The 26,453-nt window shown below is 41.9% G+C and overlaps 1 protein-coding gene across 1 annotated transcript in view; it reads right to left on the reverse strand.

Annotated features, from left to right (window-relative positions):
* Positions 1–2,838: 2,838 nt before the first annotated feature.
* Positions 2,839–26,453, reverse strand: part of LOC118341805 (protocadherin-16-like) — a 70,557-nt gene continuing 46,942 nt past the window's right edge. Inside the window, exons 2-20 of the mRNA XM_035680181.1 lie at positions 21,860–22,048; positions 20,951–21,182; positions 20,526–20,762; positions 19,095–20,123; positions 17,982–18,169; positions 17,800–17,896; positions 17,102–17,259; positions 14,811–15,657; positions 12,581–12,820; positions 11,783–11,908; positions 11,418–11,627; positions 10,464–11,330; positions 10,240–10,353; positions 9,876–10,087; positions 9,388–9,539; positions 8,585–8,715; positions 8,043–8,329; positions 7,777–7,918; positions 2,839–7,250 (exon numbers count right to left, since the gene is read on the reverse strand). Coding sequence (XP_035536074.1) covers positions 4,672–7,250; positions 7,777–7,918; positions 8,043–8,329; positions 8,585–8,715; positions 9,388–9,539; positions 9,876–10,087; positions 10,240–10,353; positions 10,464–11,330; positions 11,418–11,627; positions 11,783–11,908; positions 12,581–12,820; positions 14,811–15,657; positions 17,102–17,259; positions 17,800–17,896; positions 17,982–18,169; positions 19,095–20,123; positions 20,526–20,762; positions 20,951–21,182; positions 21,860–22,048 — 8,037 coding nt within the window. The 3' untranslated portion in view covers positions 2,839–4,671. The remainder of the gene's footprint in view (positions 7,251–7,776; positions 7,919–8,042; positions 8,330–8,584; positions 8,716–9,387; positions 9,540–9,875; positions 10,088–10,239; positions 10,354–10,463; positions 11,331–11,417; positions 11,628–11,782; positions 11,909–12,580; positions 12,821–14,810; positions 15,658–17,101; positions 17,260–17,799; positions 17,897–17,981; positions 18,170–19,094; positions 20,124–20,525; positions 20,763–20,950; positions 21,183–21,859; positions 22,049–26,453) is intronic.

Here is a 26,453-nt window from a genome sequence, read left to right on the forward strand (position 1 = left end):
AGTTATCTCCTACAGCTTTTTGCTTACATAACTCAAACTAGCAACACCTGAATCTTGAAGCAATGAAAATGCTCCATGACTGCCTGAGCAGTAATTACTCATTCTCTTATTGTTTTGCAAGAAAATGAGAATATTGCATGTATTTAGAAGGGTGCTTTACTGGGAAATCATTCAGCAATGCATGAAATGAGTTGATTTGCATATTCTTTGATCAAAGTGTGGTGCTGATCAATATGAATAACAACACTTTTGTTCTCCAGCAGGTTTAAGGATTTCAAAGGCTGGATGCTTCCTTTTGTGAAAAAGCAACTTTAAGCATGAACAGCATGAGCACAGGTAGCTTAATGATCACACTGTATAATACAAAGTTTTCAAAGTTTTAAAGGGAGATTGTTTGTCAGTCTGGGTGTTATTTTTGGTCCATCACAACTATTAGTCATATCATTTTATTAAGATCATCCAGTGTAAAGGTTTGGTAAATGTGAACGGCAAGGACAATGTTAATTGGGGCAAGGGTCACTACTCTTACAGCTTTTCAAAAAACTTTAATGTAACAGATATTATTTAAAACTCTCTGACCAGAAGTAAACAGAGAAAGTAGTCCCCTGGATATCCATGCACAGTAGCTGTTAGCCTTGCATGGTGTTTTCATACACACGTTGATTTATTCAGTATGAGGTTGTGGATCACTTTTGATTTAGCTTGTGTGCATGTTATAGAAGCATTTAAGCATTAAGCGTAGAAGCAATTAGCAAATGCAAGAAAGTGGTTTGCTATTTACCAAACTGAAAAACAAAATGACCATTCAATGTTCATTGACTGTCAATATACAATAAAGAGAGGATCCAGTTATGGGTAATATCTTTATGCAGTTTGCTACAACTTGTAATCTCTGGCCCAATCAGATTGTCAGAGTCAATGTTTCCCAAACCTCTACATAATGGACACAATAATTATAATCAGAATGTTGAGTCTACCAGTGAATACAATGGTCATAGTCAGAATGGACAAAATATGAGAATAACATCAAAGTTAAATACAAGAAAATACAGGAATTTAAGTAATAAATCAACTTAATCCCAGGTTAGGACTGCAAGATCAACTCTTTTTTTTATCATATAAGCATGGCAGTACTGACAACTCTATAAGAGACACAGACGTTGAAGCAGCACGTCAGTGAAGGTAACAGGGCAGCCTAGCACTGAAGATTGCATGTTAGCAGAGCAGCCTCCTGTGTATCCACTTTGTGTTGACGGGAAAATGATAGATTTCATTTGGTTTACACAGAGCCTTTAATTTAAGCTTTGAGTAATGGCTTGGCTTATGCCCTCTTACTCATATCAACTGAGTTCTGTTGTGTATATACTGGCCTCTGATCCTAGGTGCTCGGTTTGGGTCACAGCATTCATCTCATAACCTGAATCTACTATGACAGTGTATCATCAACAGGCTGTCCAATTCAGCAAGCTCCGCCCATATTTCCAGTCCAGGGACAAAAAATGCACACATGAATTCACCTCTTTGTGCATGTGTGTAATTGCTCAGAATACCACAGGGTTTAGGTTTCAACTCCATAACCACTCAGAGGCAGGCCTTGGAGCGGACAAGCAGTTCTGGTCCAGTTTCAGCTCTGTTTCATCAGGCAGCAGAAGTGTTGTCCAGCCTCAGGCAATATGAGAGTGATGCAATGAGTTTCCATGACAGGTGGGGTTGAATACTACAAAAATGACACTGTTTAGTAAAGTTGTTGACATGCATTAATAAAGTTCAAAAGAGTTCTGAAAAATGAATTTCTAGAGAGAAAAGTTTTGATTATTACACTACTTGAACTTTCTGCTGTTTGATGAAAAGTTCATTAGGGTAAAACCAAATCATCATAGTTTGTCTAGTCTTTTTTATGTTTTATTTTGAGAGCGCCAGTATTTTAGTTTTAAATTTTGTATGAACTCTGCTTTCTTTCACCATGCTGTTCTTATGTGTTATATGATATGAAAGTAATTTCCCACTGGGATTATTAAAGTATTTCTGATTCTGATTCTGATCTGGGGAATAGAAATTGAGAGCAATTAGTAGAAACAGCAACATGGACTGACATTTCTAAAGTGAAAAAACAAAGATAAGTGCAGGGACAACAACAGAGAAGTAATAATAATTTAAGATTTTTTGTGAGAATGTCTGTTGTTGCATACGCCTAAAGATAAAAATTCACCTTCAGCAAAGAACTAGATGGCAGGATATGTGTCTTTTTTTGTTCATGACTGCTTTCAATATAAATAAGGACATCTGTAAAGCCATTACTTCAAATAACTTGTTATGGCTTTGTGATTATGTTACATCATACTTATCAAGTTCGAAATAACACTTAATGGCTGTCATTAAATCAAATATTGTTAATTTTAGCAGGACTGAAGTGGCCTGTTTGAGGCCCACGTTTGTCCATTTATACTGCCCCTGGAATAATAGGGAGTTTTGAATTGCACAGTTTATATAAGGTTACAGGGTAGTGCTAGTGACTTAAGCTGTCACTCAGGTCTATGATGCCATAAAATACTGTTAAGCCTTCTGAAGGTGTCTGACTCTTAGTGTTCAAAGTAACCCAATTTATAAACTCAGTGCAGAGCATTTGTCATATCTTGTGTTTGGCAAATGTCACATCACTGCCTACATGTTAGACTTTTTTCTTTCTTTTTTGGATAAAACATTGGTTATCTTTGGGATCTTTCACTTGTAATCTAAAATCACACAGCTTTGAATAATAATAAGTATCATATGAGCCATTTTCATACATCACCATTATCTGAGCTGAGAAAGATGTGACTGAGGCAATAATGTGTTCACATAAGTACTTTAATGAGGCACTTTTTGCTCAAAACATTTCTCTGGAGCCTAGAATATGAGTGAACATTTGGAGGAATTTCTCTTCTATGGCACCATTATACGTACAGTTTAGAAAAACATGAAACGTAAGTGGCAGGTAACAATATGTTCAATACAAAACAATACAAACAACAAGGTACCTTCATTCTATCAAATAGGTAGTGTTCATGTATATTTGGCCATGGTCAAAACAGCATCCTTGTAAATAATTTACCAAGCCTCTCAGCTTCTGAAGTCTACCTATATAATAAATAAAAAAATATTGTAGAATGTTAGTGTTACTTAAGATAATGTTATCAATGGTCTAAAACTGAGGGTTTAAGCAAACAAAATACTTAGAACAATTAGAAGTGGAGATGAATCCACATTTATGCGTTGGCAGAGCTCTAGGTAAGTATTAATGTAAATTTACACATTCTTTATTTTGTAAAGGCTGTCAAAAACACAATTATGATCATGAATGTATTTATGTTTATGTAGGCATCTGTGTAAAGCATTATGTATATTATGGCTGAACATGTACATTACATGAATTTCTTTTAATTGACAATGGAACATTCTCTGGTGGTGCTTGAACATTCATAAATATACACTTTTCATACTTCCATCACACTGTATGTAAAATTTGTTAGTATTACTTTTAATCCATATACTATTCTTTGTAGTGCTACTGAAAAACGGGGACAAATGTGGTCCAAAATAACATTCATTATAGTTTGTCAGTAAATCTATACAATAAATCTGTACAGAAATTAGAAAAACCTGCTGCAAAAGTCAGTGTCAGGATAGCAATGATTCAGAACTTAAGTAATGCATCTTTAATATTTTACTGAGGAACATTAGATGAGTTTGTATGACCTGACCTGCTTACATTCTCTGGAATGATTAGGCTGCTGATAGAGCAAACAATTTTACATTTACCATGTAGCTGCGTAGCTGTTCTCCCTCACATGAATCATTTTCACAATGCAAAATGAACACAGTAAGGCTCGTTGTGAGAAATTAAAGCCACGGCACCTGAAGGACAGGATCATTGGATGTCAAGTTTCATTTTCCTTTTCAGAAAATGAAGGGACATATGTTGAGGACTAAGACAACTTTTCAGCATTTCACATTCATGATTACCTTTTGATGTGAGATCAAACACTGGATCCGTAGAAAATGTGATCACACAATATTGTATTCTGACTGATGTTTCATTTGTTCAAGAAAGGATGTCTCTTCCTCTATAAATATTTACAATAATCTGTTACAAAAATCCCACTCCATAAAGCATTAATGAAGAGCTTCATTTAAAACCACAAGGTTAAGAATAACAAGTGAGAAAAACAACTTACAGTACAAACAAGTATACAGTACAAGCAACATATATACAAATATAGAAATATATTCTGAGGTTTTAGCAACCTTTTGACACTTTTATGCCATTTCTTGTCAGAAACCACATTTAAGTATAAAAATATAGACAATGCTTTTTTACAAAATATTGACATCATGTATGAATCTCCATTCGAATGTGCAAATTAACACTGATCAACAGAAGAAAAAGGAGTTTCTTTCACACACATAAAAAAAGGCATAGTCCATTTTGGCCTGTAAGTCATGTAATTCAGTTTTTCTTCAGTAAGCACCACAACTTCTAGCTATTTTGACTTTGTGTACTTGTTCTCTTGAGATAGAGAACAGAAAACCACTGACTCATTTCAGGTTGCAGCCCCTGTGGTCATACAGTAGAACAAGTCTGGGACAGCAATGACTCAGTTTTAATTCACCCTTCAGATTTGCCTTTAGAATCTAAATCCTCAGCTCTGCCTCCTCACTGTGTTCCAAATTGTGTTCAGTTGTGCTGATCATTGATGCAGAGGGGCCCTGTGAGACACTGAATGGTGTGATTGCGGGAGAACGTGCTGCCAGGGGTGAGAGAGAGGGGGAGAAACTTGGAGACATGGCAACTGAGGAGATGGAACCCTCAGCGCTAATGGGAGATCTTCGTAAAGAAGCCAAGTGGGGGAACGTCCTCCCTACAGCGGGCTTTGGAGGTACAGTTTTGGCCCCAGGATGGGCCACAGAGGTTATGAGAGGAGGGGGGTCAATTCTTGACTCGGCCTTTGCTTTGTGATGAAAAGATCTGCGAGGATGAGGAGGAGCTGTTTCATCTTTTAAACGTGCTATTTCAGTAAAAACGTTAGCTAAGGGCTGGAACTGGGGACACCAGTTTAGCAGGTAGTCCCAGTTATAGCTGCCCCTCAGCTCCTCATCACTGGCCACGATGGCTGTCAGGGATCCATCCACAGCAGGCTTTCCATCTTCTGGGAAAGTATAATCTTTAGGGTGGGAAATGCTGAGTCCCCGTCCCACACCCACATACCCACCCCCCTCATCCCTGTAGACTGGCACCTGGCCAGCTAATAAAGTACCATTTAGGCTGCCCAGTTTCTTCCCTCTGAACCAATCTATGGAAGGCTCACAGGACACGTCTGACAGCTGATCTGCATCCTGCTGGATTCCAGAGTCTGGACCTCGTGCAGAGATACGCTCCTGCATGGAGGAGGAGATACTTGACACTCGAGGGTATTCATTAATCATTCTGATCTCATCATCCTCTGCTGCCTCTGCCTCTGCAGAGCCACGCCCACTGGAATGGGAGGGATCCAGGGATCCTCCACGAGTGTATGGACCCCCACTACTGCCACTCTGATCAGCTGCGTATCCAGGAAGGGCCTGATGGTAAATCATTTCATTTGCTGGTATTTTTGTTTCCTCAATCTTGTGCAGCATGGTGCCTGATGTTGGTGTTCGTCCGTGTGATTTTTGCTCCTTCTTCCGACGTCTTAATTTAACAAAAAATAGCGCCACAGCAATTATTATTAGTATGACTATGGTCCCAAGTGATACAGCAATGACGCTGATAAGCAGCATATTCATGTCTGTGGTGAGCCCAAAAGATGTATGGGTCACATCTATGGTAACTTTGGCCACTGCCACACGGGACGTCTCCAAAGGGCTGTGAGCAGTCACATCCAGTGTCATTAGACGCAACTCTCTTTTAGAGCGACTCACATGTCTACTGTAGCTGTCCATCTTTAAGGAAATGGCTCCTGTTGATTTATTTACTTCAAAATAAGGTGAACTGTCAGATAGAGAGTAGAGGACAATGCCATCTACACCACCGTCCTCATCGCTGGCTTTTACTTTACCAATGATTTGACCTTTCTTTGCTCCCTCAGGCACTTCAAATGAGAACTCTGAGGAGGTGAAAACAGGATCATATTCATCCTCCCCTGTCACATACACCTGCACTGTTACACTAGCAGAATAGTTGCCAGCATCCATGGCAACAGCCACAAAATTGAAGGAGTTTAGCTTCTCAAAGTCAAAAGTAGAGCGAGTCCGTACTTCTCCTGAAGTTTGGTTGATGAGGAAGGCCTCATTGTTGTCTAAAATGTAGTACCTTAACTGTCCAAAAACACCTCTGTCATGGTCGATTGCGTGCAGCATGGTGACTAAAGAATTCTGGGGTTGGTTCTCCCTGATGCTCGCAGTTAATAGTTTGAGGGGAAAGAAGGGCCGGTTATCATTGATGTCCTTCACCTCGATACTGACTGGGGCCAAAGCATAGTGCCCTTGACCGTCAGTAGCCTGGACAACAATCATATGGGATGACTGTTTCTCATTGTCCAGAGGTCTCTGCAGCCTCAAGGCTCCGGTCCACCGGTCTACCTCGAAAAGGTCTGTCTCGTCTCCTGAGCTTATGAAGTACTGAACCTCTCCATTGGGAGCAGAGTCTGGATCTGTGGCAGATAGATGCAAGATCTCTGTCCCTGCTGCTGCACCCTCATTTAGTACCACACTGTACTCTGCTCGGCTGAAAGCTGGAGGGTTGTCATTGGCATCTGTAACACTGATGAGGATAGGCACGCTGGAGCTACGCTGCGGGATTCCACGATCTGATACAACAACAGTCAGGTTGTAACTTGGCACTGCTTCAAAGTCCAGCTCCTCCACCAGGATCAGGCTGCCAACTGTCTGGAAGCCCTGCCCCTCCAAGAAGTGTACACTGCTCTCAATCTGGAAGGTATTACCTGAGTTTCCACTGGCAATGGCAAAATCAAAACCACAGTTGTCCCGGGACAGGTCTCCATCCACAGCCTCTAAGGTCAGAACAGTTGATCCAGGAAGCCCATCTTCAGACACAGTGGCTCTGTATTCTGACTGGTGGAAGATGGGGGTGTTGTCATTGACATCAGACACTTGTACCTGGACAGTGGTGATGGATGAAAGGGATGGAGTGCCCTGGTCCCGTGCCTCAATAACCACCAGGATGGAGGGATTTTCAAAATCAAACTCTGTTTTTTGGTTGACGAACAGAGTACCTGTGAGGTTACAAAGAACATGGTCAAAAAAAGAGCAACTTAATTTTAATATTCTGTTCAGAGCTCATCATATCAATTACCAATGTTATCCATTACACATTGTGGTTTGCCATTAAATAAATAACAATTAATGATTTAAATAATTGAAATTACTTTTTGTAAACACTGTAGCAGGTTTGGGCACATACTTTTGAAGGGAACAATATTTGAGACAAAGGAATTGCATTTGAGAATAGGACACAGAAAAGCTTGAGGCAAAAAAAGAGTCCTCTTTTATAACGTACTTATTTTTAGATGCTATCTCAACCAAAACATCTGAGGCAAATAACATTAAATCTGGCTTTCAATGACTTTTAATGAACAAAATGATTAAATATTTTGCAATGCCTGTTGCAAATATGTCCAAACCCCAAATGTGCATCCAAGAAGAGCCTTGGGGGATAACGATTTTATGAAGGGTAATTAAGGGGAGCTCTGGTTAGAAATCAGATATAAACAACCATAAATGTGCACACAGTAACCTTACCGTTGCTTGGGTCAATGTAGAAGACGCCCCTAGTTGATGACATTACTCTGTAGGTAATCTTTCCATTCTCCCCAAAGTCACAGTCAGTGGCTGTTACTGTGATGACTGCACTGCCTGCTGGGAGGTGCTCTGATATAGTCACCTAATTAGAAACACATGATATAGATTTATGTTTAACCATTACAGATATTTCACCAATTTAACAAACATGCTAATACTATACCACATGTGGTGGTATTTGCAGTCGTGAAAACAGGTATCTGTACCTGATACAAGTCTTGAGTAAAGGTGGGGGCATTATCATTCACATCATCCACCAGCACAGTGAGGTTGGCCTCGCTTTGATGTTTAGAGTCGGATGAGCGGACGGTCAAAGTGTACCACGTCCTTTCCTCGTAGTCCAGAGGGCCTGTCAAAGACACTCCTCCTCCATAACGATAAATCCCAAACATGCCTTGGCTGTTTGTATCCAGGTGTAATGTGTAGGAGAGGGCTGGCCCTGAGTCCACATCATTTCCTGTTACCTGGGTGATAACTGTGCCAATCAGAGTATCTATATGTGTATGACAAGAAGGTAGAGAGGCAGAAGAAGAAGACCAGACATTAAAAAGAAATTATTAAGAAATATCCTGTTTTGGAAAGCCTTGATCTAATAGACAGGAAATGAACAGAGGAACTTGGCGATAGCTTGTTTCATAATAGGGTCAGACTTTTCTCACTGAGCCACACCGAGTGAGCTGCCAGGGAGAGTGATGTGAGGCTTTATGATAAGATCACTAGACTAACTTCCCCTGTGAAGCTGACTTACCCTCAGGCACTCGGATCTCTCGAGGCAGAGGAATCATAGGGCTGTTGTCATTGAGATCGATGATGATCACTGTGAGGGTGGCTGAGCCAGCCAGACGCGGGGTTCCACGGTCTGTTGCCGTAACAACAAGCCTGGTGCAACAAAATGAATGTCAGTGCCTGAACTTTTAACTTTTATGAACCTGGTTGCGTAATGTTTTACCTACTAACAAAATCAGTTACTTTTGTTTCAAAATGAGCATCGGAAAATACTCACTCTTTGTTTTTCTTCTGTTTTTTCAAAAGAAAAAAAAACCCTTTACAGACCTGGAATTTATGAGTACTTATTTTCAATATTAAAAAGTGATTGGAAAACAACAATGAAAAATTTGTTTAAAACCAGATTTTAAAATACCATCTCTTTTTTACTTTTATAAGCTCTGGCCCATAGCATTTTCCCATTTCGTCTCTTCTCTTTCTATAACTGAAACCCTTTTCTGATCAGTCCTTGTTAAAAGAGGACCTTATTTAAAGTGCAGTTCAGATGGTCTACTTGCAGATAGAAAAATGTGGAAATACAGAACTCAACTAAAGTTTCAAACTGAACTACACTGAAAATCTGGGACTATTTAATGAAGATATGCACAAATAAATAAACTTTACTATTAAAACAAGGGAAGGTATTTTTGAGAGAGAATGGACATTGTAACAATAAACAAACATGAAACATGGACATGATAAGAGCAGAGATGAGCTGTGCGGAACCATATGGGAGGATGTGATTACAGACAAAGAGAAAAAATAGAGCAAACAAGCAAAACTCACTTTGTTTGCGTCCAGATCTCTCTGTCCATTATAGCTGCAGTGGTGATGCTGCCGGTAAGTGGGTCTATTTTAAACAAGCCACTCATGGATGATGACCTGATAGAGTAGGTCACCTGACCATTCTGACCCTGGTCCAGGTCATCTGCAGCAACCTGTAGAAATGGTCACCCCGTTTTGGAAACATAAATATAGGAATATGTGCAATGGCTGTTTCAGTGTAACATTAACTATTGAGCAATATTGGACTTGGAAGTCAAGAGTTCATAAAAATGGACTATATGGACCTGGCTTCAGGGCACAAATGATTTTGCAGCATATTCAGTTGGGACACTAAGAACACATGCAATTGAACAGTTATTTCTGAGTCATTACTCTACAGCACTGAAACTATCCAGATTTCTGAAGCTTGAGTTCTTTTTTATTCTACAACTTCACACCTAAAAGCAACAGCCAACCATAATAAACGTGTGGGGGACAGGCTACTGCACCTGGATAATGGGGAAATCGTAGCCCTGTGCCTCTCTAATGTAGGCTACATAGTTCTGGAGTTGGAAACGTGGCAAGTTGTCATTGACATCCTGCAGGATTAAGTTGACGGCCATGTAAGAGCTGGAGGATGCCGTCTCTGCTTTCACCACAAGGCGGAGTTTCGGGGTCTCCTCAAAGTCTAGTCCTTCAGATTTCTGGACCCATATTTCACCTAATTCACAAAAATAACAATGAGTCACACTGCAGATTTGGAAAACATCATTTTGTAGTATATGCTGCCATCTTTGAATTTCCCCTTGGGGATGAATAAAGTATCTATCTATCTATCTATCTATCTATCTATCTATCTATCTCTGCACTTACCAGTAATGGCGTTTATTCCAAAAGATTGCATTCTGTTTCCACTGAAAATACTGTAGCTGATACCATTTTGAGAGCCATCAGGGTACTGGGCCTGAGTCTGTGTTACTACTGTGCCTATAAGGTGAAAAACACATTCTGTTGAAGCATTTTATTTGTAGTAATTATTTTCAATATACATTCACTGGTTTCCAAATAAAAAGGTTACAATTTTATATCACTCAAACCTTTAGCAGCGTTCTCCTGCAGACTGACATCTCGTGCCGTGCGGGAGAAGCGAATCCCCCTGTAGCTCTGTTCTCTGATATAAATGATAACCACACCCAGGGAAGATTGAGCTGGGTTGCCCTGGTCCATGGCCTGGACTATCAAAGTCCTCTGGCTTTGGGTCAGAGTCTGCAGCTTCTCTGTGGCCTGAATGTCTCCTGTCAGCGAGTTGATGGTGAAACCCCTCACAGGGTTGGCGAAACGATAAAACACAGAGCCATTAGCCCCAAAGTCCTTGTCCTCCGCCCTCATGGTGGCCAGCACTCGGCGGCTAGATACACTGCTGGCGGAGATGTTTACAATAAGTGGGTCCTGAATGAAGAAGGGAGCATTGTCGTTCACATCCTGAATGTAGACGGTCACATGGGCAGTGGAGTTACGTGGGTTTACCGGGGAAGAGTCAGTGGCACACACCTCAAAGGTGTAAGAAGCAGTTCTCTCTCTGTCTAGGGGGGCTGCTGTGATAATGCGGCCTGTGTTCTGGTCTATGATGAACATGCTCTGAGAGCCACTGCTCAGAAAGTATAGCACCTGACTGTTTGGGCCCTGGTCCAGATCAATAGCTTTCACCTCCAGGACCAGTGAGCCAATGGGAACATCTTCTGAAATGTCTGCGGTGTAGCTGCTGCTCTGAAACTGGGGGCTGTGATCGTTGATGTCCATAACAGTTACCTCCACTGTAGCAGTGCTGCTAAGGGGTGGCTGGCCCTGGTCTTGAGCTGTGACTGTTAGCGTGTACCCAGCCGTCTTCTCCCGATCCAGAGGCCTTGAAGTGGACAGCACACCCGACTGTCTGTCCAAGCGGAAGTCACCAGATGGATCTCCAGCTGTAAGAAGAGCAATGGAAAATGGTTATAAAAAGCAGTTGAGCTGATCATTTAGAAACTGAGTGGTGCAATAAAACAAATTCGTACCTGTAATTTTGTAGTTCATCTCCCCACTATCTCCTACATCCTGGTCAGTGGCTCTGAGGGTAAACAGAGGCAATGCCTCCAGGTTCTCAGGCACCTCTATGCTGTAGTAGAGACGTCCAAAGAAAGGGGCATTGTCATTCTCATCAAGCACTCTGATCCGTACTGTGGTTTTGGCATAATTGGGGGGGAGGCCTCCATCTTTTGCATAAACTGTCAAAAATAAGACAAAAAACCCACACAGAGATGGTGAATGCCACATGACCCATTTGAAATTCAGGAAGTAACTCTTAACATTATGTATGTCAGAGCAGTCATCCAGGGGCATGTTTTATCTGTGTTGGTGTAGGACAGTCAGAGGTCAGTACCCGTCACAGTGTAGTACTCATGCAGCTCCCTGTCCAGTGACTTAGTGGTTGTTATTACACCTGTAACTGGGTTGATGTTGAAACCTTCCTCAAAGATACCACCATATGTCACCTGCCCATTCGTTCCTGCAGAAAAACACATAGTGACTTTACTTTAATAAAAAACTGCATTGTAAAAAGATTATACCAATTACAAAATTATGAAAATCATACATGTAAATACAAATACAGAATTTAGATGGTATTTGGATTCCTGTTGTTAATAGCTTGTATACTTATATGTTTGTTTGTCATTAGTTTAGTTAGTGCTGTCTAAGCATTTGGCAGTGACGGGCCCTCCCTCAGGTGTCTGGATGCCAGATTGCGTGCTAACAGAAAGCAGTCTGGCAACCTCACCTGTTTATTTCACTGATTGCTTTTGGAAAGAAAGTTTATAATCCTTCTGTTTTATGTGCTTCTGACTAAGTCAGGGGGAATGCACACAAATTCACACACACAAACAGCACATCTTAATTAATAGGCTTAGTTGATTGGTAGGTTGTTAAAGTGTTTTAATTGTCTAGGCTACATGTAATAAACATGTCAACATGTAGTTAGGACCTCACATCAAAATATAGTCATTTAAATTATGCTGAAACAATGCTTGTATGTAAATCAGATTTCTAAAACATTAACTTTCCAGCCAAATTCTGACCTGCATATTCCCAAATCCGTGCTCACTGGGAATGCATTGTAAAAAATAGGACTTCATGTACCAAATCTGCAGTAAACTAAGTCAGTGTACACTTAATGTTTCACCTTGGTCTAGGTCAGAAGCGGACACTGTCAATACACTAGTTCCTGGAGGCTGATTCTCAGAGATTTGGGCTTCATACTGGCTCTCCTCAAACCAGGGCACCTCATCATTAACATCAATCACATGGACACGCAGCAGCTGGCTGGACGAGTGCTGGGGTATCCCATGATCCTCAGCGATTATTGTGAGGTTAAAGACGTCCTGCTCCTCACGGTCCAGAGGTTTGAAAATAGACAGAGAGCCTGTAGAGAGATGAATCAGGGGTGAAATGTGAGGAGAGATTTCCTGTATGTGTATGTGTGTGTGGGTGTACTTTATTACAGCCTGTTTCACGGAGGCAGTTACACACGACATCTACAGTATGAAAGCATGCTATCAAAGGCAATAAAACATGCCACTTTCCATGGTTGTGTGTAGTCAAATGATTTAAAAAGCAAGTGTGAAAAGTTGCCGTGTGAGGGCCAAATCAGAACTAATCTCCTCCACACACACAGCTTTGCCTACCTGAGTGCTACCACCACCACTGCTGTAACAGCCCAACGGTCTGGCCACAGTTTACGAGATTTTCCATTGGAGAATGCCGCAGCCATCGAGAAAGAAGCAGTAAACACACACTCTAGACACGCAACAGCCAGGCCTGCCGTGCTCTGTAGAAATTAGGGGCACCCTTGCCTTTTCATTATCCTGCCCTAAGAGGGTAGAGCTTGCATTGATTCAATTTCAATTTCATGCTTTAAAATGAGCTGCAACTGTTAAAGAAAAAGAGGGCCAGGGCTGTTTTGGTTTTAACTTTTTTGAGCATGTTTTCGCTTTGTATCTTGCTAGGACTGAGATAACTTGCCCCTAAGCCTTTAATCTGGTAGGAATTACAGGCTGGAATATTTTCACCAAATTTGACTCCTCTGTGAGCCTGCCGTATCCCTGGTCACTGATAACACATGGGGAGAAAAAAGACAGTGGGAAACAGGGGAAAGTTTTTATTTTGGATGTTTTCAATTCCAAGATCTTAAGCCTATGTGAGGTTTGTGGCGCCAACACTGCAGTGTGAGGGTTAGCTGAGGTTGCTCAGACAACAAACACATCTTTCTTGTCTTTTATGAAGTCAAGTCATTTATCAACATTTGATGTTTTAATCCCTGAATTGTGTTGTATTTTGCAAAGAAGGAATTCACCATATCACCAGTGCACTCACCCTTCCTTCCAAAAGTGAAATTAATGACCTCCCTACTGACAATGAGTAATATGGATGTGTCTCACTTTATATATTCCTTATATTAGATTCACAGTTCTCTCTATTGTGGTAAACTGTGATGCCAATGTAATGAAAACTGAGTGTGTAGAGATGGTCACAGGTCGACGGTCACTGACCCCAAAACAGGAGCAAACCAGGTGCTCAGAGGATTAACTCTGTCATCATTCTAACAAATAACCAGTGTGCATGAAAACAGTTAAAGGTGAGCACACATATTGGGCTGAAGCAGAAGGGGCATGCATGACAGACCCTGAATGTTTCCATCCCCGAGCTGCTCCAGGGGGCATCCTGGTTGGCAACTTGAAGAGAAAGGCGGAGCCTACACTGACACGTGTCTCAAACACCACAACAAAGCCCACAGGACAAAATAGCCCAAGGTCAACGCTGACTAAGTGACAGAGTCTCATGCAAGCACACAAACACATGTGTGCCTGCCTACACACACACACACACACACGTGCGTACACATAAACACGCGTAACTGATCCCTTCTCTAATGGTTCCCAGAAGCCTGAGCAGGAGGTTCTTTGGTCTTTCATGGGAATAGATCCACAATAACAGATGATGGGTTGTGTGTGTGTGTGTGTGTGTGTGTGTTATATATCTGGCAGGCTGCTTTGTCTGTCTGGCCTCCAACTGAGAGAAATAAGTCATGAAAGGTGAAGCAAGAGTTGTGCTGTACTTAGACGTAAGCAGAGTATTACAAGAGTTTGCGTGTGTTTATGGAGGGGGAGGTTTGGTGATTGTAGTGTAGGGCTGTGTGGAAGCATGTGGAAAGGTGAGTAGACATAGGTCCATTAAAAAAACCCAAAAAGAGGTGAATAGATGGTTAAATTGAAAATATTTCAATTTGAACAAGGGATTTGCAAGACACAGTAATGCTCAAGTGCTGGAATTCCCAGCAGGTGCCACCAGGTCATTCTGGCCATTCCTGAGTGGCTGGTACCGTACCTCCTGTATTGGCACTTGGCTGGACTTACCAGTGTTAGGGTTGAGGCTGAATGTTCCTCCAGCGTTCCCTGACAGGATGGTGTAGGTCACTCTGCCATTCTCCCCTTGGTCTGCATCTCTGGCCATGACATACAGTACCACAAAGCCCACCGGCTGGTCTTCCATCACACTGACAGCTGTTGGCGAGGTGAACACTGGTGGATTGTCATTCTCATCCGTTATGTACACCCTTGCTGTGACAGAACCCCAGCGCCTCTGGCTGGCATCATGGGCAGAGTCTGTTGCCTTTACAACTAGTATCAGGTTGGAGGTGACCTCATGGTCCACCTCCTGGGCCAAGGAAAGAACCCCAGTGGAGGGGTCGAGGGTTAGTAGGCCAGGGGTGTTTGGCCACTGGTGGAGAATGGAGTACCTGAGCTCACTATTGGGCCCACTGCCATCCTTATCTGTCGCTTGGAAAGTATAGACAGACGAGCCGGGCTCCATGCTTTCAGAGATGACGATTGTGATTGGGTCCTCTGGGAACTGAGGGGCATGGTCATTGCTATCCTCTACATCAATGTCCAGGTGGACCAGGGTGCTGCTAGGAGGGACCTGAGAGAAGTCATCCACCTCAATCTGCAGGGTGTAGTGTGCATCTCGTTCATAGTCAAGGGGACGAGCCAGGTACACATCTCCAGTCACGCGGTCCACAACAAAGGTCCCATCTCGATCTGTACCCCCCACCACGGTGTAAGTCACCTCGCCTTGCTCTGAAGTTTCTCTGTCACGGACGTGAACTGAGCCAATTACAGAGCCAGGCTTGGCCTCCTCCACAGAATTAAAGGATATGGAGAGGGAATTGGTCTTAGAAGTAGGTCTGTTAGTGCTGAGAACCTGTAATGAAAAAAACACTGCATGAGTATTTGAGAACAGAGCAACATGACAGTGGATCTAACGCTCCATTTAGATGCCCAGTGGCAACTGAAGTTTACAATTTTCCATACAAAGAATGAAAATATTTCATGGATTTTGGGCAAAGCAAAAACAGATTTTGTCCAATCCACTCACTTGTACTGTATGTGTTCACTGGGAATAAATGAAACCAGTTACAAGAGGTTTTTATAGACTTGAATAACACGCCTGCTAACCTTAATAACACTTAATCTGATACTCATGTCGCTGCCAGGAAAAATAATAAAATAATAGATGATAAAAGTAACACAATTGGAGGAGGAAATAGTGAGAGGGTTTGAATTTAGCACTGGGACAGATTTCTGTACTGTATAGCTTTACACTTTGATGAGCAGTTCAAGTCTCTTCAAAGACTACTATTATTATTTCTCTCTTGTATGAAAAGAGCACCATAAGTAACACATGACACATTGTTTTAATAAAAAATGTTTTTTTTCTTTCAGACAAGCGTGGACTGAGAAAATTTAAACAGCTGTAAAAGGGGGGAGGGAGAAGTTGTGTTGATCAAATGTTCAGCAGCATTACTGAGATACTCAGTAATAGATACTCAGCATTGCACCCTACAGCACTACAGCACAGTTCCCATAGTAAGTAGGCGCTCAGAAAAATATGCAGTGTTTGTTGTGAAATCTTACATGACAAGCTGTAAATTGGTTCCACATTAGATGGAACACGAGTGTTCCAGAAATAAATTGGTATAGTCCCATCCTATCATTGATGGATTTAGAAAATCCATCTGAAATGATGATTAAAGGAAATTACAGAAATGCGTCAGTGGGCAAGAACAACACTGTACTGTTTAATCCAATTAACTAATAATTATGACTTTCATTTTTTTGTTGTTGGAAAGGAGGAAAATTTGAACTGGCACTTATTGGAGTTGTTTATATGGCAACTCTATTTTCCTGGAACCCATAAATCTACGTTCCTTCCAGGGTTCTTCCATTGTGTCTATTTTCTGTTGTATATTAAATATTAACTGAATTACCTTCAATGCCTTGTTTTACGTGAGTATACAGCTCTGCTACTCATTGCAAAAAGGGCTACTGTATTAAAAAAGTGTTGAAGCCATTGAGTATGACCTTGATCAGAGCAGTCTACAGCTGGCCCTCATCACAAGACAGCTGGGAGTATTTGATTCAGACCCACTTTTCCATTTCAGATAGAAATTTCCCTTTTGAAAAGTCACAGGGGAAGAAAAGGGAGGGAATGGGAGGGAACCTTGTCAGAAGTGAGGCTGATATGTCTGCAGCTAGTCTGAGGGGCCCAGAGACATGGATCCTCCCAGCCCTGAGTCTATTCTTTGATATTAAATAGGTGAGTAGTGAGGGTGTTTGTGCTGGCCGGGCTCCAATGAAAGTCTGACCTGAATGGTGAGGGAGCAGGAGGTGCTGCGTGGGGGCTGTCCTCTGTCATTGGCTGTCACCGTCAGCGTGTACTCAGCCCGCTCCGAGTGGCTGAGAGGGGATGATGAACGCAGCTCCCCAGTGTTTGGGTTCAAAGAGAAACGCTCAGCCCTGGTACCTGGAAGAGACAGAGAGTCCAACCTTAAACTCGAGTAGTTGTACGTGGGAGAGCAAAATACACAAACCCAGTGAGTCAGTTGTAGCTTTTTGTCACCATTAAATTGAATCCATTTTTAGACTTAAGTGATGTTACTAATCACCTCAACCATGGTGTCATACATTTACAGTGTTCACACACCTGATAACCAACAATGATGTATTTCATTTATATAATACTTTTCTAAACAGTAAACCATAAAAAGTAAAACACACAACAAAACTGGAAAAAAGTTGAAAAAAGCAATTACACAACAAAGAATAATCCTATAATCCTATAATAATATGCTGATACCACAGCCAATAAAAATACTGTCTTCTGATTGGGTGGCAGATTGCCCCTGAAAGTTGTCTTGATATGCATTATTCCAATAATCCAATATCAGGACACCTCAGTGAGTGCTATCACTTGCCTAAACAACTACATTTACATACATATGATAAATCTTTTAAAAGTTATTTTGCAGAGTAGTACTCTCTTTACTTCGTGAAGGTACCGTACCTGACAAAGAGTAGAATACAGTGCCATTCTCTCCTTCATCAGGGTCTTTAGCTTGCAATGTGCCAAGTAAAACCCCAGAGGACTGACCCTCTGTCACCTACAGATGAAAAAAAACATGTCAACAAAGATACAAAAGACATTTCATTTTCTGCCTGTCTGTGTTTTTGGTCTTGTGGCATCACCTGTATGATGAGGTTTTTGCCCAACTGGCTGTGGGTGAAAGTGGGGTTATTGTCGTTGTCATCCAGGACAGTGATGAAGGCTGTGCCTGTGGCGCTACGGGGAGGCGAACCTCCGTCTTGAACCACCACCACCAGCTGGTAACTTGACTGCTGCTCTCTGTCCAGAGTAGTCCTTGTACTGATCTCACCTGGGAAGAGAAGGGGGTGGATGAGAGGGATTTTATGCGGAGGCACTAGTCCAGAGCACTGGAATAATGATGAGAGACTTAAGAGCCAGCAGGCTTTGATCAATGACACATAAGTAATAGACATGCACAGTGTGCAGATGTACGTGTACATGGGCACACACACTCTCTCACATACAAAAATGGAGGAATTTTGGAAGGTTATCAGATGCTGTAGAGACTCATAACTCTGCCAGAAACTGATCACAATTCAGAGTCTGAGTCTCCACCCACAGACTAACAGGCTCAGCAGGCCAATTAGAGCCCAGCAAGTCGCTTAGTGCTGCTGTCACCATGATCTGACTAATTTATGACAGTGGAGAAGAGGCAAGTGTAGTCTCTCATCTTTTAGAGATGACTTTGTGAGTTGACTAAACATTGATTGAGCTTTTTCACAAATAATGTCTATTCTTGATGACAGATAATAAGAAACGTTTCTTGTGCTTGTCTTTCACATTGATGGGTCTTGCGAGCTCATATCGAAAGGAATTTATTGTTTTGTTGTTATTTCAGTTTAGTGTTATCAATCTAAGGAAATATATATATATATATATATATATGCCTTTTGGAGGCAGATATTTCAAATATTCAGCAAATAATATCAGCAGCGCAGCCTTTCTTTTATTGGGCTACCTCCTGTGTCAACAGCAGCTATATTAAAGCATGAAGTTAAGTTAGTTTTTTTCATTCATGTCTGCTCTGTTCTTCAGGCGTCTCTCTCTTCAACATCTCCAAAGACATCTTTAGATATGCAGTTGTCTGCATAAATACACAGATTTTCTTTAATTGTCTAATGAAGTAGACCAAAGCAATCCACATTTTAACACTCTAATAAACAAGCTCTGACTGCTGCTGTGATTATTCATAGTACATCAAATTTTCAATTAACCTGTGTGGGAGTTTATCTGGAAGTGGCGGTCAGGGTGCAGGAAGCGGTAGTTGAGGCGTCCATTGGGGCCACTGTCTCGGTCTGTGGCCAACACGTGACCAAATCCTGTTCCTGCAGGCATATTTTCTCTTACAGCCATAAAGACCCTCTCCTGTGTAAGACGAGGGGAGTTGTCATTCTCATCAGTCACTGATATCCGCACTGTTGCACTGCCCGTCTTCTTCAACTGTCCATGACCTTGGCTGGCCAGCACTGTTAGAAGATACATGTCCTTAACTTCTCTGTCTAGGGCATTCTTCACAAACAGCCAGCCACTGTCTGCAGCAATGCCAAACCCCGCAGCATCTCCATCTGGGCGCAGGTGATAAGCCAGGGGACTAAAGTAACCTGAGCCAGGGGTTTCTCTGTTCAGAGCCCTGACCTGCAGGAAGCGTGTGTTTATTGGAGTCCCTTCTTTTAGCTCTACACGGTAGGTGAGAGTATCGAACACAGGTCCCTGGTCATTCTCTGCCTGGATATGAACCACAAGAACGAAGGTAGCGCTAAGCTGGGGTACTCCACTATCCTTGGCAATCACCTGGAGGTCATAACGGGGGGCACTCTCATAGTTGAGGTTCCCTACTAATCGGATGTCTCCACTGCTGCGATCTATACTGAAGGGCCTCTGGATTCCACTTGGAGAAGAAAGGTCGAAGGTGAGTTGTCCATTGACTCCAGAGTCTCTGTCCTCAGCTTGGACTCGATACACCACTGTGCCCATTTCTGTATGCTCTGGCAGCAGCAAGGACTCCGAGTAAGAGGGCAGAAAAACAGGCGGGTTATCGTTGATGTCTGCGATGGTAATGTGGACACGGGTTTGGCCAAAGGCAGGGGGGTTGCCACTGCGGGCCTGAACCTCCAAATCAAGAGCTGACCGGGCTTCATGATCTAGGGGCAAACTGGTCCTTAGGGCCCCAGTGTCAGGATCCACTGTAAAGTAACCCCCAGGGTCTCCAGAACTGATGGTGTAGGATATATCTCTAGTGGTACCTGGAAAGAGAGAAAACAAAAACCAGGGACATGTCAACACGGCCCAGGAGGTTTTGCTAAAAGCACTTAAGTAACAGTATACTCCAAAGATGTCATTTTTCAATTTTCATGACTGTAATAGGGCTCTAAAAACTGAGAAAATGAATATATAAACAAAGTTGTGAAATGGAATTTTTGATGTTATTTCAGAGTTAGGTGTGTATAGTGGCCCAACGCCTATTTGTACAAGTGGTGCAGGGAGCAGAAAAGAAACAGTTTTCAGCATGATCCAGTGTGACTGATAAATGTATATTGAACTGTTTAATATGGGCTGTGGAACTCAAATTTGGGAGTCTGTGAGTGAGTGAGTGAGTGAGTGAGTGAGAGAGAGAGAGAGATGGTACATGGTTTTGCGGACCCCACCTGTCTTACTACTGGCCTGGACGATGCCTACAACTGTCCCCCGCAAGACGTCCTCTGATACAGTAAAGTAGTATTGAGTCTGTTCAAACACAGGTGGCGCTACCAGCCCAGCCACCACGCTAATATTGACTCTGGCATTAATGAGGGCAACCAGCCCCCCTCCATCCTGAGCAGAGATTACCATGGGAATGACAGAATTGGCCTTCCCATAGACAGACCGAGACAGGGAGATCACACCTACAAAAACAAAGCCACAGGCAAGGTTCAATCAGGCTATTTTTACATCACACAAATTATTATTAAATCATGCAAGACAATAAGCTGATGGAATTGCAGGGTGAAATTGCAGGGCAAAATCAATCAGCTCCTTTAATAATTGAAAATAGTAAAGTGTACGCAGGAACTGGAAAAGTACTTGTGCCAACCTGTGTCTTTGTTGAGAGTAAAATACGGGGAGGCCCCTCCAGGTACTGTTTTGTATGTAATTTTGCCATTCTCGTCTGAGTCTGGGTCATAGGCTGTCACTCTGACAACAGATGTCCCAGGGGCACTCTGCGTGCTCAAACTGACAGCATAGCTGACTGGGTAGAAGGCGGGTCTGTTATCATTAATGTCGACCAGATCTACCTTCACATAAGCCACTGAGCTCAGTCCACCCTGCAGAGGAAACAAAAAGCTCTTTTGTTATATCGTCACATACATTAAATCGCGAACAGAAAAAACACACCTGAAAGCAGGATTTAGGCCACGTTAATGGTGCAAGTAAAAACCAGCAGTAAACCCTGTTAAAATTTTGATGTATAGCATAGCCGCTAAAATATAGTCCCATCAGGTTCGTGCAGGGGTACAGATTGATAGTTTCCCTCGAGAAAGAGCAATATGTCATGACCCGTGGAGTATGAGAGGGCTCGCCGCAACCAAACAATCTGTTTCATAGGCTTTTCATTTGCAGAAAATACAGTGTAGGCTTTTCATTTGGACCAGGTGGCAAAAACGAGAGAGGCGGCGGTCCAACTTGTTAAAATATTACTGCCTGACAGTTGAGGAATTTCTTCATCTGATTGCTTTAACATGGCCGCAGTAATTTTCTTTCATTTTAAACCTTTTCTTTTTTAAGTATTATTTGGCATAAAGTGAACAGGATATAGGCCTACTAACTTTTGAGTAAAGCCTGCCATGGAGAGCCATTCAAGTTTTTATTTTTTACTTGGCTGCACAGTTGGCCATGTCTTACCTCTCCTGTCTGTATGAAAAGCATGGCTGCTGTGTTTATAAGATTACTCTGTGGCTCAATGGATTCATATTAAGCATGATTTCAAAACGCGGAGGCTCACCCCATCCACTGCAGTAACAGTAAAGTCGAAGCTGGCTGGCCCTTGATCTCTGTCTAGTGCAGCACTAGTGCAGATCTGGCCAGTCTCCTTGCCAATGGTGAACTGAGAGGGAACAGCACTGTTAATGCCAGAACCGAGGGAGTAGGTAATGGAGCCAAAGGAGCCGCCGTCTGCATCTGTCGCAGTCACCTACAGAGAAGAAAACATGCTATTGGTTAAACATTCCAAAATTGTGCATTAAAATTAAAATTTATTAAGCTGGAAGGGAAATATCTTACTGGATAAACTTTCCATAGCAGTTTCCATACTCATTAATAATATTACTCTAAAGCCACAGCAGATCAAATCTAAATTCTATTAGAGGGATGTAAGAGTGATGGCAATCCACAAACTGAAACAAGAGCACCATACCAGGTGCCTTTTGAAAGCATCTTTGGACCCAGCCTTTGTTGTTTATCTGAGCCAGAACATGAGCCAAACAGGCCCTTTGGCAGAAAGGGGCTCTGAGGGAATGAAGGAGGGTGGCGGGAAGGAGGATGACTTCTACAGGCTCTGGGAGGGCAGCCAGCAGGAAAACTGCCTGCTACAGGAGTGGCGTCTGTCTGCAAAGGACAGTGACAGGGACGGCTGGGGAACAGTGGGATACCACACAGTATGCTTCAGTGCAGCACATTATACCCTAATGTAATGTCCCACTTGCGGTCTGGTTTTAATAATGCCGCACATCTACAGAGGGCTGGAACCGCTAGAGCTATAAAAGCAGCTCACAAGCCCTCAGCCAGGGAGCCGACTCAATTACTACAGGATCTCCCAAGACAGCGCAAGGCAAATAGACCAATCAGATCGGGCCCCTGGGTACCAGCAGTATAATTGTTTGCAAGTGTTGGATCTGGATCGCAGTTTGCAAGAGTTACAGTAGGGTTAAACCTCACAAGTTGATTAGAATTCTCCTTCCTTCCATCTTTTATAAATGGACTTTTTAGAAAAACACTAATTGGAAGAAAATAGAAGCTCGATTCATGCTCTGGTGCTCCAATGCTCAGCAGCAGGGAGCTTCCTCTGCGTAAGACAGAGTAGTCATCAGGAACATTGCCAAGAAAAATAAGGCAAGCCATGCTTATCATCAAAAGACGACTTTTTTAAAGATGGCATTGGTATGAGTGTGATGTGATGTGATGGAAATCATTCATTCGAGGTGATGAAGGTTTGGCTGCAGTAATTCAGGCTCCATCTCTTTCCTGAGCAGATGGCAGACGAGGGACTCAGCAGAGAGCATGCCCCATACTCTTGACTGTAACTCCTGACAGAGGGTGAGTGGTGTGTAGGAGTGAGGGAGTTGTAAAGCTGGCAGGGACGTAAGCCAAAGAGAAGAATAATAAACCACACGAGGAAAGGGGAAACCAAGAGCAATACAAGAAAGCTACTCCATCTTTTAACGCATGGAGGCTTCAGCTTACTGTAATATTTTATCATTTTGCAAGGGGACAAGTTATTCATAACAACCCCCAGCGTTATATTTTTTTCCTTAACAGAGTGTCAGCTGAAGGTAAAGTTGAAGGAGCATTTTAGCAATACCTGGGTCTAAAAAAAAAACTGAGCAGTTATGCTACAAACATTTCCCAACTTAAAAATATTTCCCCTCTTCTAACTGACCCATTCGTGACAGGCACTGAATGTAAGCTATTTGAGGAGATTCCATGTTGCTTTCCATTTTAGCCAAAACCATCCATAAAAACTTTTTGTACAGAGTACACCCACATGCAGTTCATAAAAAGTCACATGTAAGCCTACATTTATATTTATGATACAAAAACTTAGAAAATGAAAGAAAAAAAGGAAGGGTAATTTTAATGGGAGTTGGAGCTCTTTTCACTCTAGGAACCTATAATGATACACAGTAAAACGTACTGGTTTGTTCACACTAAATACACAATTCACATTGAACTGAAGCTTTCCTGTGAGTTTAAAAGGTTTAACCTTGAGCAAAGTACAGTGGTAAAGCGTGTGCTACAGAGATACTGAGCTTTTCTGTTAAGAAAAAATGCAGAAGAGACAGGGGATTGAGTGGTGTGTACGCCATGAAATTAATTTACATGAGGAGGATCCAGTGCTTTAATAATTACACTTCTCCCATTGCTCCAAGTACTGCATAAAATGATGATATTTTGAGCCATGTGTGTTTTGAAAACCTGAGTACAATATGTCCCATGAGTTAAGTGTATGACTTTTTTGTGGCATGTGCTATCAGATAATAAACCACACAATCAAATTTGCATAAATCCTAACCACTATAAGTAGATTGCCTGAAGCAATCAGTCTATTTTGGAATCTGCAGAGACTGCGATTTCATTTCTACTCTCATTTCTAAGTTAATAGCAGCATATCAGTGTCATCTTGCTGGAACGCAGAGACCTGTCTGTCCAGGAGTTTATTATTCGCCAGCCACCCATATGAAAAGACATATGGGGCCATATGCAAATGAAAAATGAGAAGGACAATTAGCCAAACACTAAAACAAGGGATGAGGATAACTAACAAAATGTAGCCTCTGGCATCAAAGATTAGGATAAATCAATAACACAGCAAGTATAAATCTCAACAGTTGAAACAAGATTCTCCCAAAGTCCTGATTAAAAAGCTGGATGCTGCGTAATGCTGCAGTTTAGCAACAGGTAATTATTTATTTTCCTTTCAAATTGTGTTTGTTTTATCTTAAATTATTTTATTAACAAAGTCTAAATATGTACTGACGTAGCCAACATTATGGTTACTGCCTACTCTGCATGGGCATACTGCTCATTTTGAGGAAATAAAATATTTATTACCAAGGAAGTCATTTAAGTCAGTAGGAAGTCAAGTAGGAATTCTTCACCCTGCAGGAGGGAGAAAAATACCACTAACAACTTTGTCATATCCATCTTGACATGGATACAAGGGGCCTCTCTTTCTGTTTCCCACTGACCTTTTACTCTTTTCACTGCAATGTACAGGTATTAGGCAAACCCTCTATTTCTATTGGATTAAAAGTTCAAAAGCATGAGTAATCTTAGATCATCATCAGCAGCCAGCAGTATTCTCCCTACACTCCGTGTGTGTGAGTGAGGCATGATGGGAGCTGTCTTATCAGCAGGGGAAAGGCAACGTTTGGCCGGCTCCTTAGTAAAACAAGCTGGGGGAATCCAAAGATAACTGGGGCACTTTGTGGTTCTCCCATCAGATTCCAGGAGTCTTCCAGAGGAGACTTTCTGACTGACTGACTGTCCAATCAAGAGAACAGGATTCACAGGAGAGAACATGCCTTTGTATGTTTATGTATAATATGTTCAAATGGAATAATAATCCTGAGGTTTTTGGATGCTCCAAAGTGTTCTGGCCCATCTCCTCGCTCTGTGGTCTGAGACAGAGCCAGGTCTGAAAAAAACAAGCCCAGGATTTGGGTGCTTTCTATTTTTAGAGTTGAATTTCCCAAAAGTCCAGTTAGGATTCTCATACAAGTCTATGATTAACCATTGTGGCTTTCTAGCTCTTGTTCTTACATTTTTGTGGATAATGCACACACATGTATGTCAGTGTGACCTTATGTGCCCAAGCTACTGCTCCTCCATCCTTCACTGTGCAGCCATGCAAAAAAGCTCCATTGTGGAAAAAACTAGTGCAAAAACCTGCAAGAAAATGAATGATGTAGAGCCGAAAACCATTGAGGCCAACAAGGGGTGAAATGAAGGGGATGTAGTTTTTAATCATGCTCCCAGTCAAAGAGTGCCCAGTCAAACAAATCTGTCTCACGTAGTCCTCAGTGAAACCAGCCAATCAGGACTGCACTTCTGCCAATCCAAATAGGCCACAAATGACGGAGTCCACATGTAAATGTTTGCCAACTGGGAAATTATCACACACATCAATCAGACTCTGCATGCACACGTTCTTTCAGTGTACCTTAGATGCATAAGCAAAAACACAAACGTACAAACTCTGGGGATAAAGTTATTGCTCATCACAGTCTTGTGATGCCTCTGGAGCAAAAAAGTTAATTTCTGCACTCCAATTACAGCAAAATCTTCTTTGTATTCACCACAAACTCTGCAAACAAACCAAGCTCAGATGAGTATGCAGCAGTGGCTACTGTGACTCTGGCCCAAATTAAACTTTGCAACTTTGTGGCATAAAGAAATGTTCAGAAAATACTGGATGACATTTCTAAATCTCTTAAGCTCAAATTTATGAGTGAGTCTGCTTTTATCTTACTTGAAGAGTGCTGCTACTTAAAGCACCATGTGTGACACATTGGCCATGCAACTGAGATGGGTTTAAATAAGTACTTAAGTTAAAGAGATCAGTGTGGATGTATGAAGAAGAACACGTTTCCATTCATAGGGATCTAGAATGGAGGACATTTGTTACTGAACTGTGGAGATATTTAAAATGTAAGGGAGCTGAGTACTCCACCCACAAGAGAGATTTTAGCTGCCATCTTTATTTTAGGTAGCTTAAAACTCCAGCAATGCCAGAAATTATATCAACCTAATCAGAGATTAAAAGCACTATCAATATGTATTTTCTCCAAAAGTGGAAACTTTCCAGATGTGAATTCCAT

The sequence above is a fragment of the Morone saxatilis genome, unplaced genomic scaffold, assembly GCF_004916995.1.
Source record: "Morone saxatilis isolate NCDOM2014 unplaced genomic scaffold, NCSU_SB_2.0 Contig8, whole genome shotgun sequence".
Classification (NCBI taxonomy): Eukaryota; Metazoa; Chordata; class Actinopteri; family Moronidae; genus Morone; species Morone saxatilis.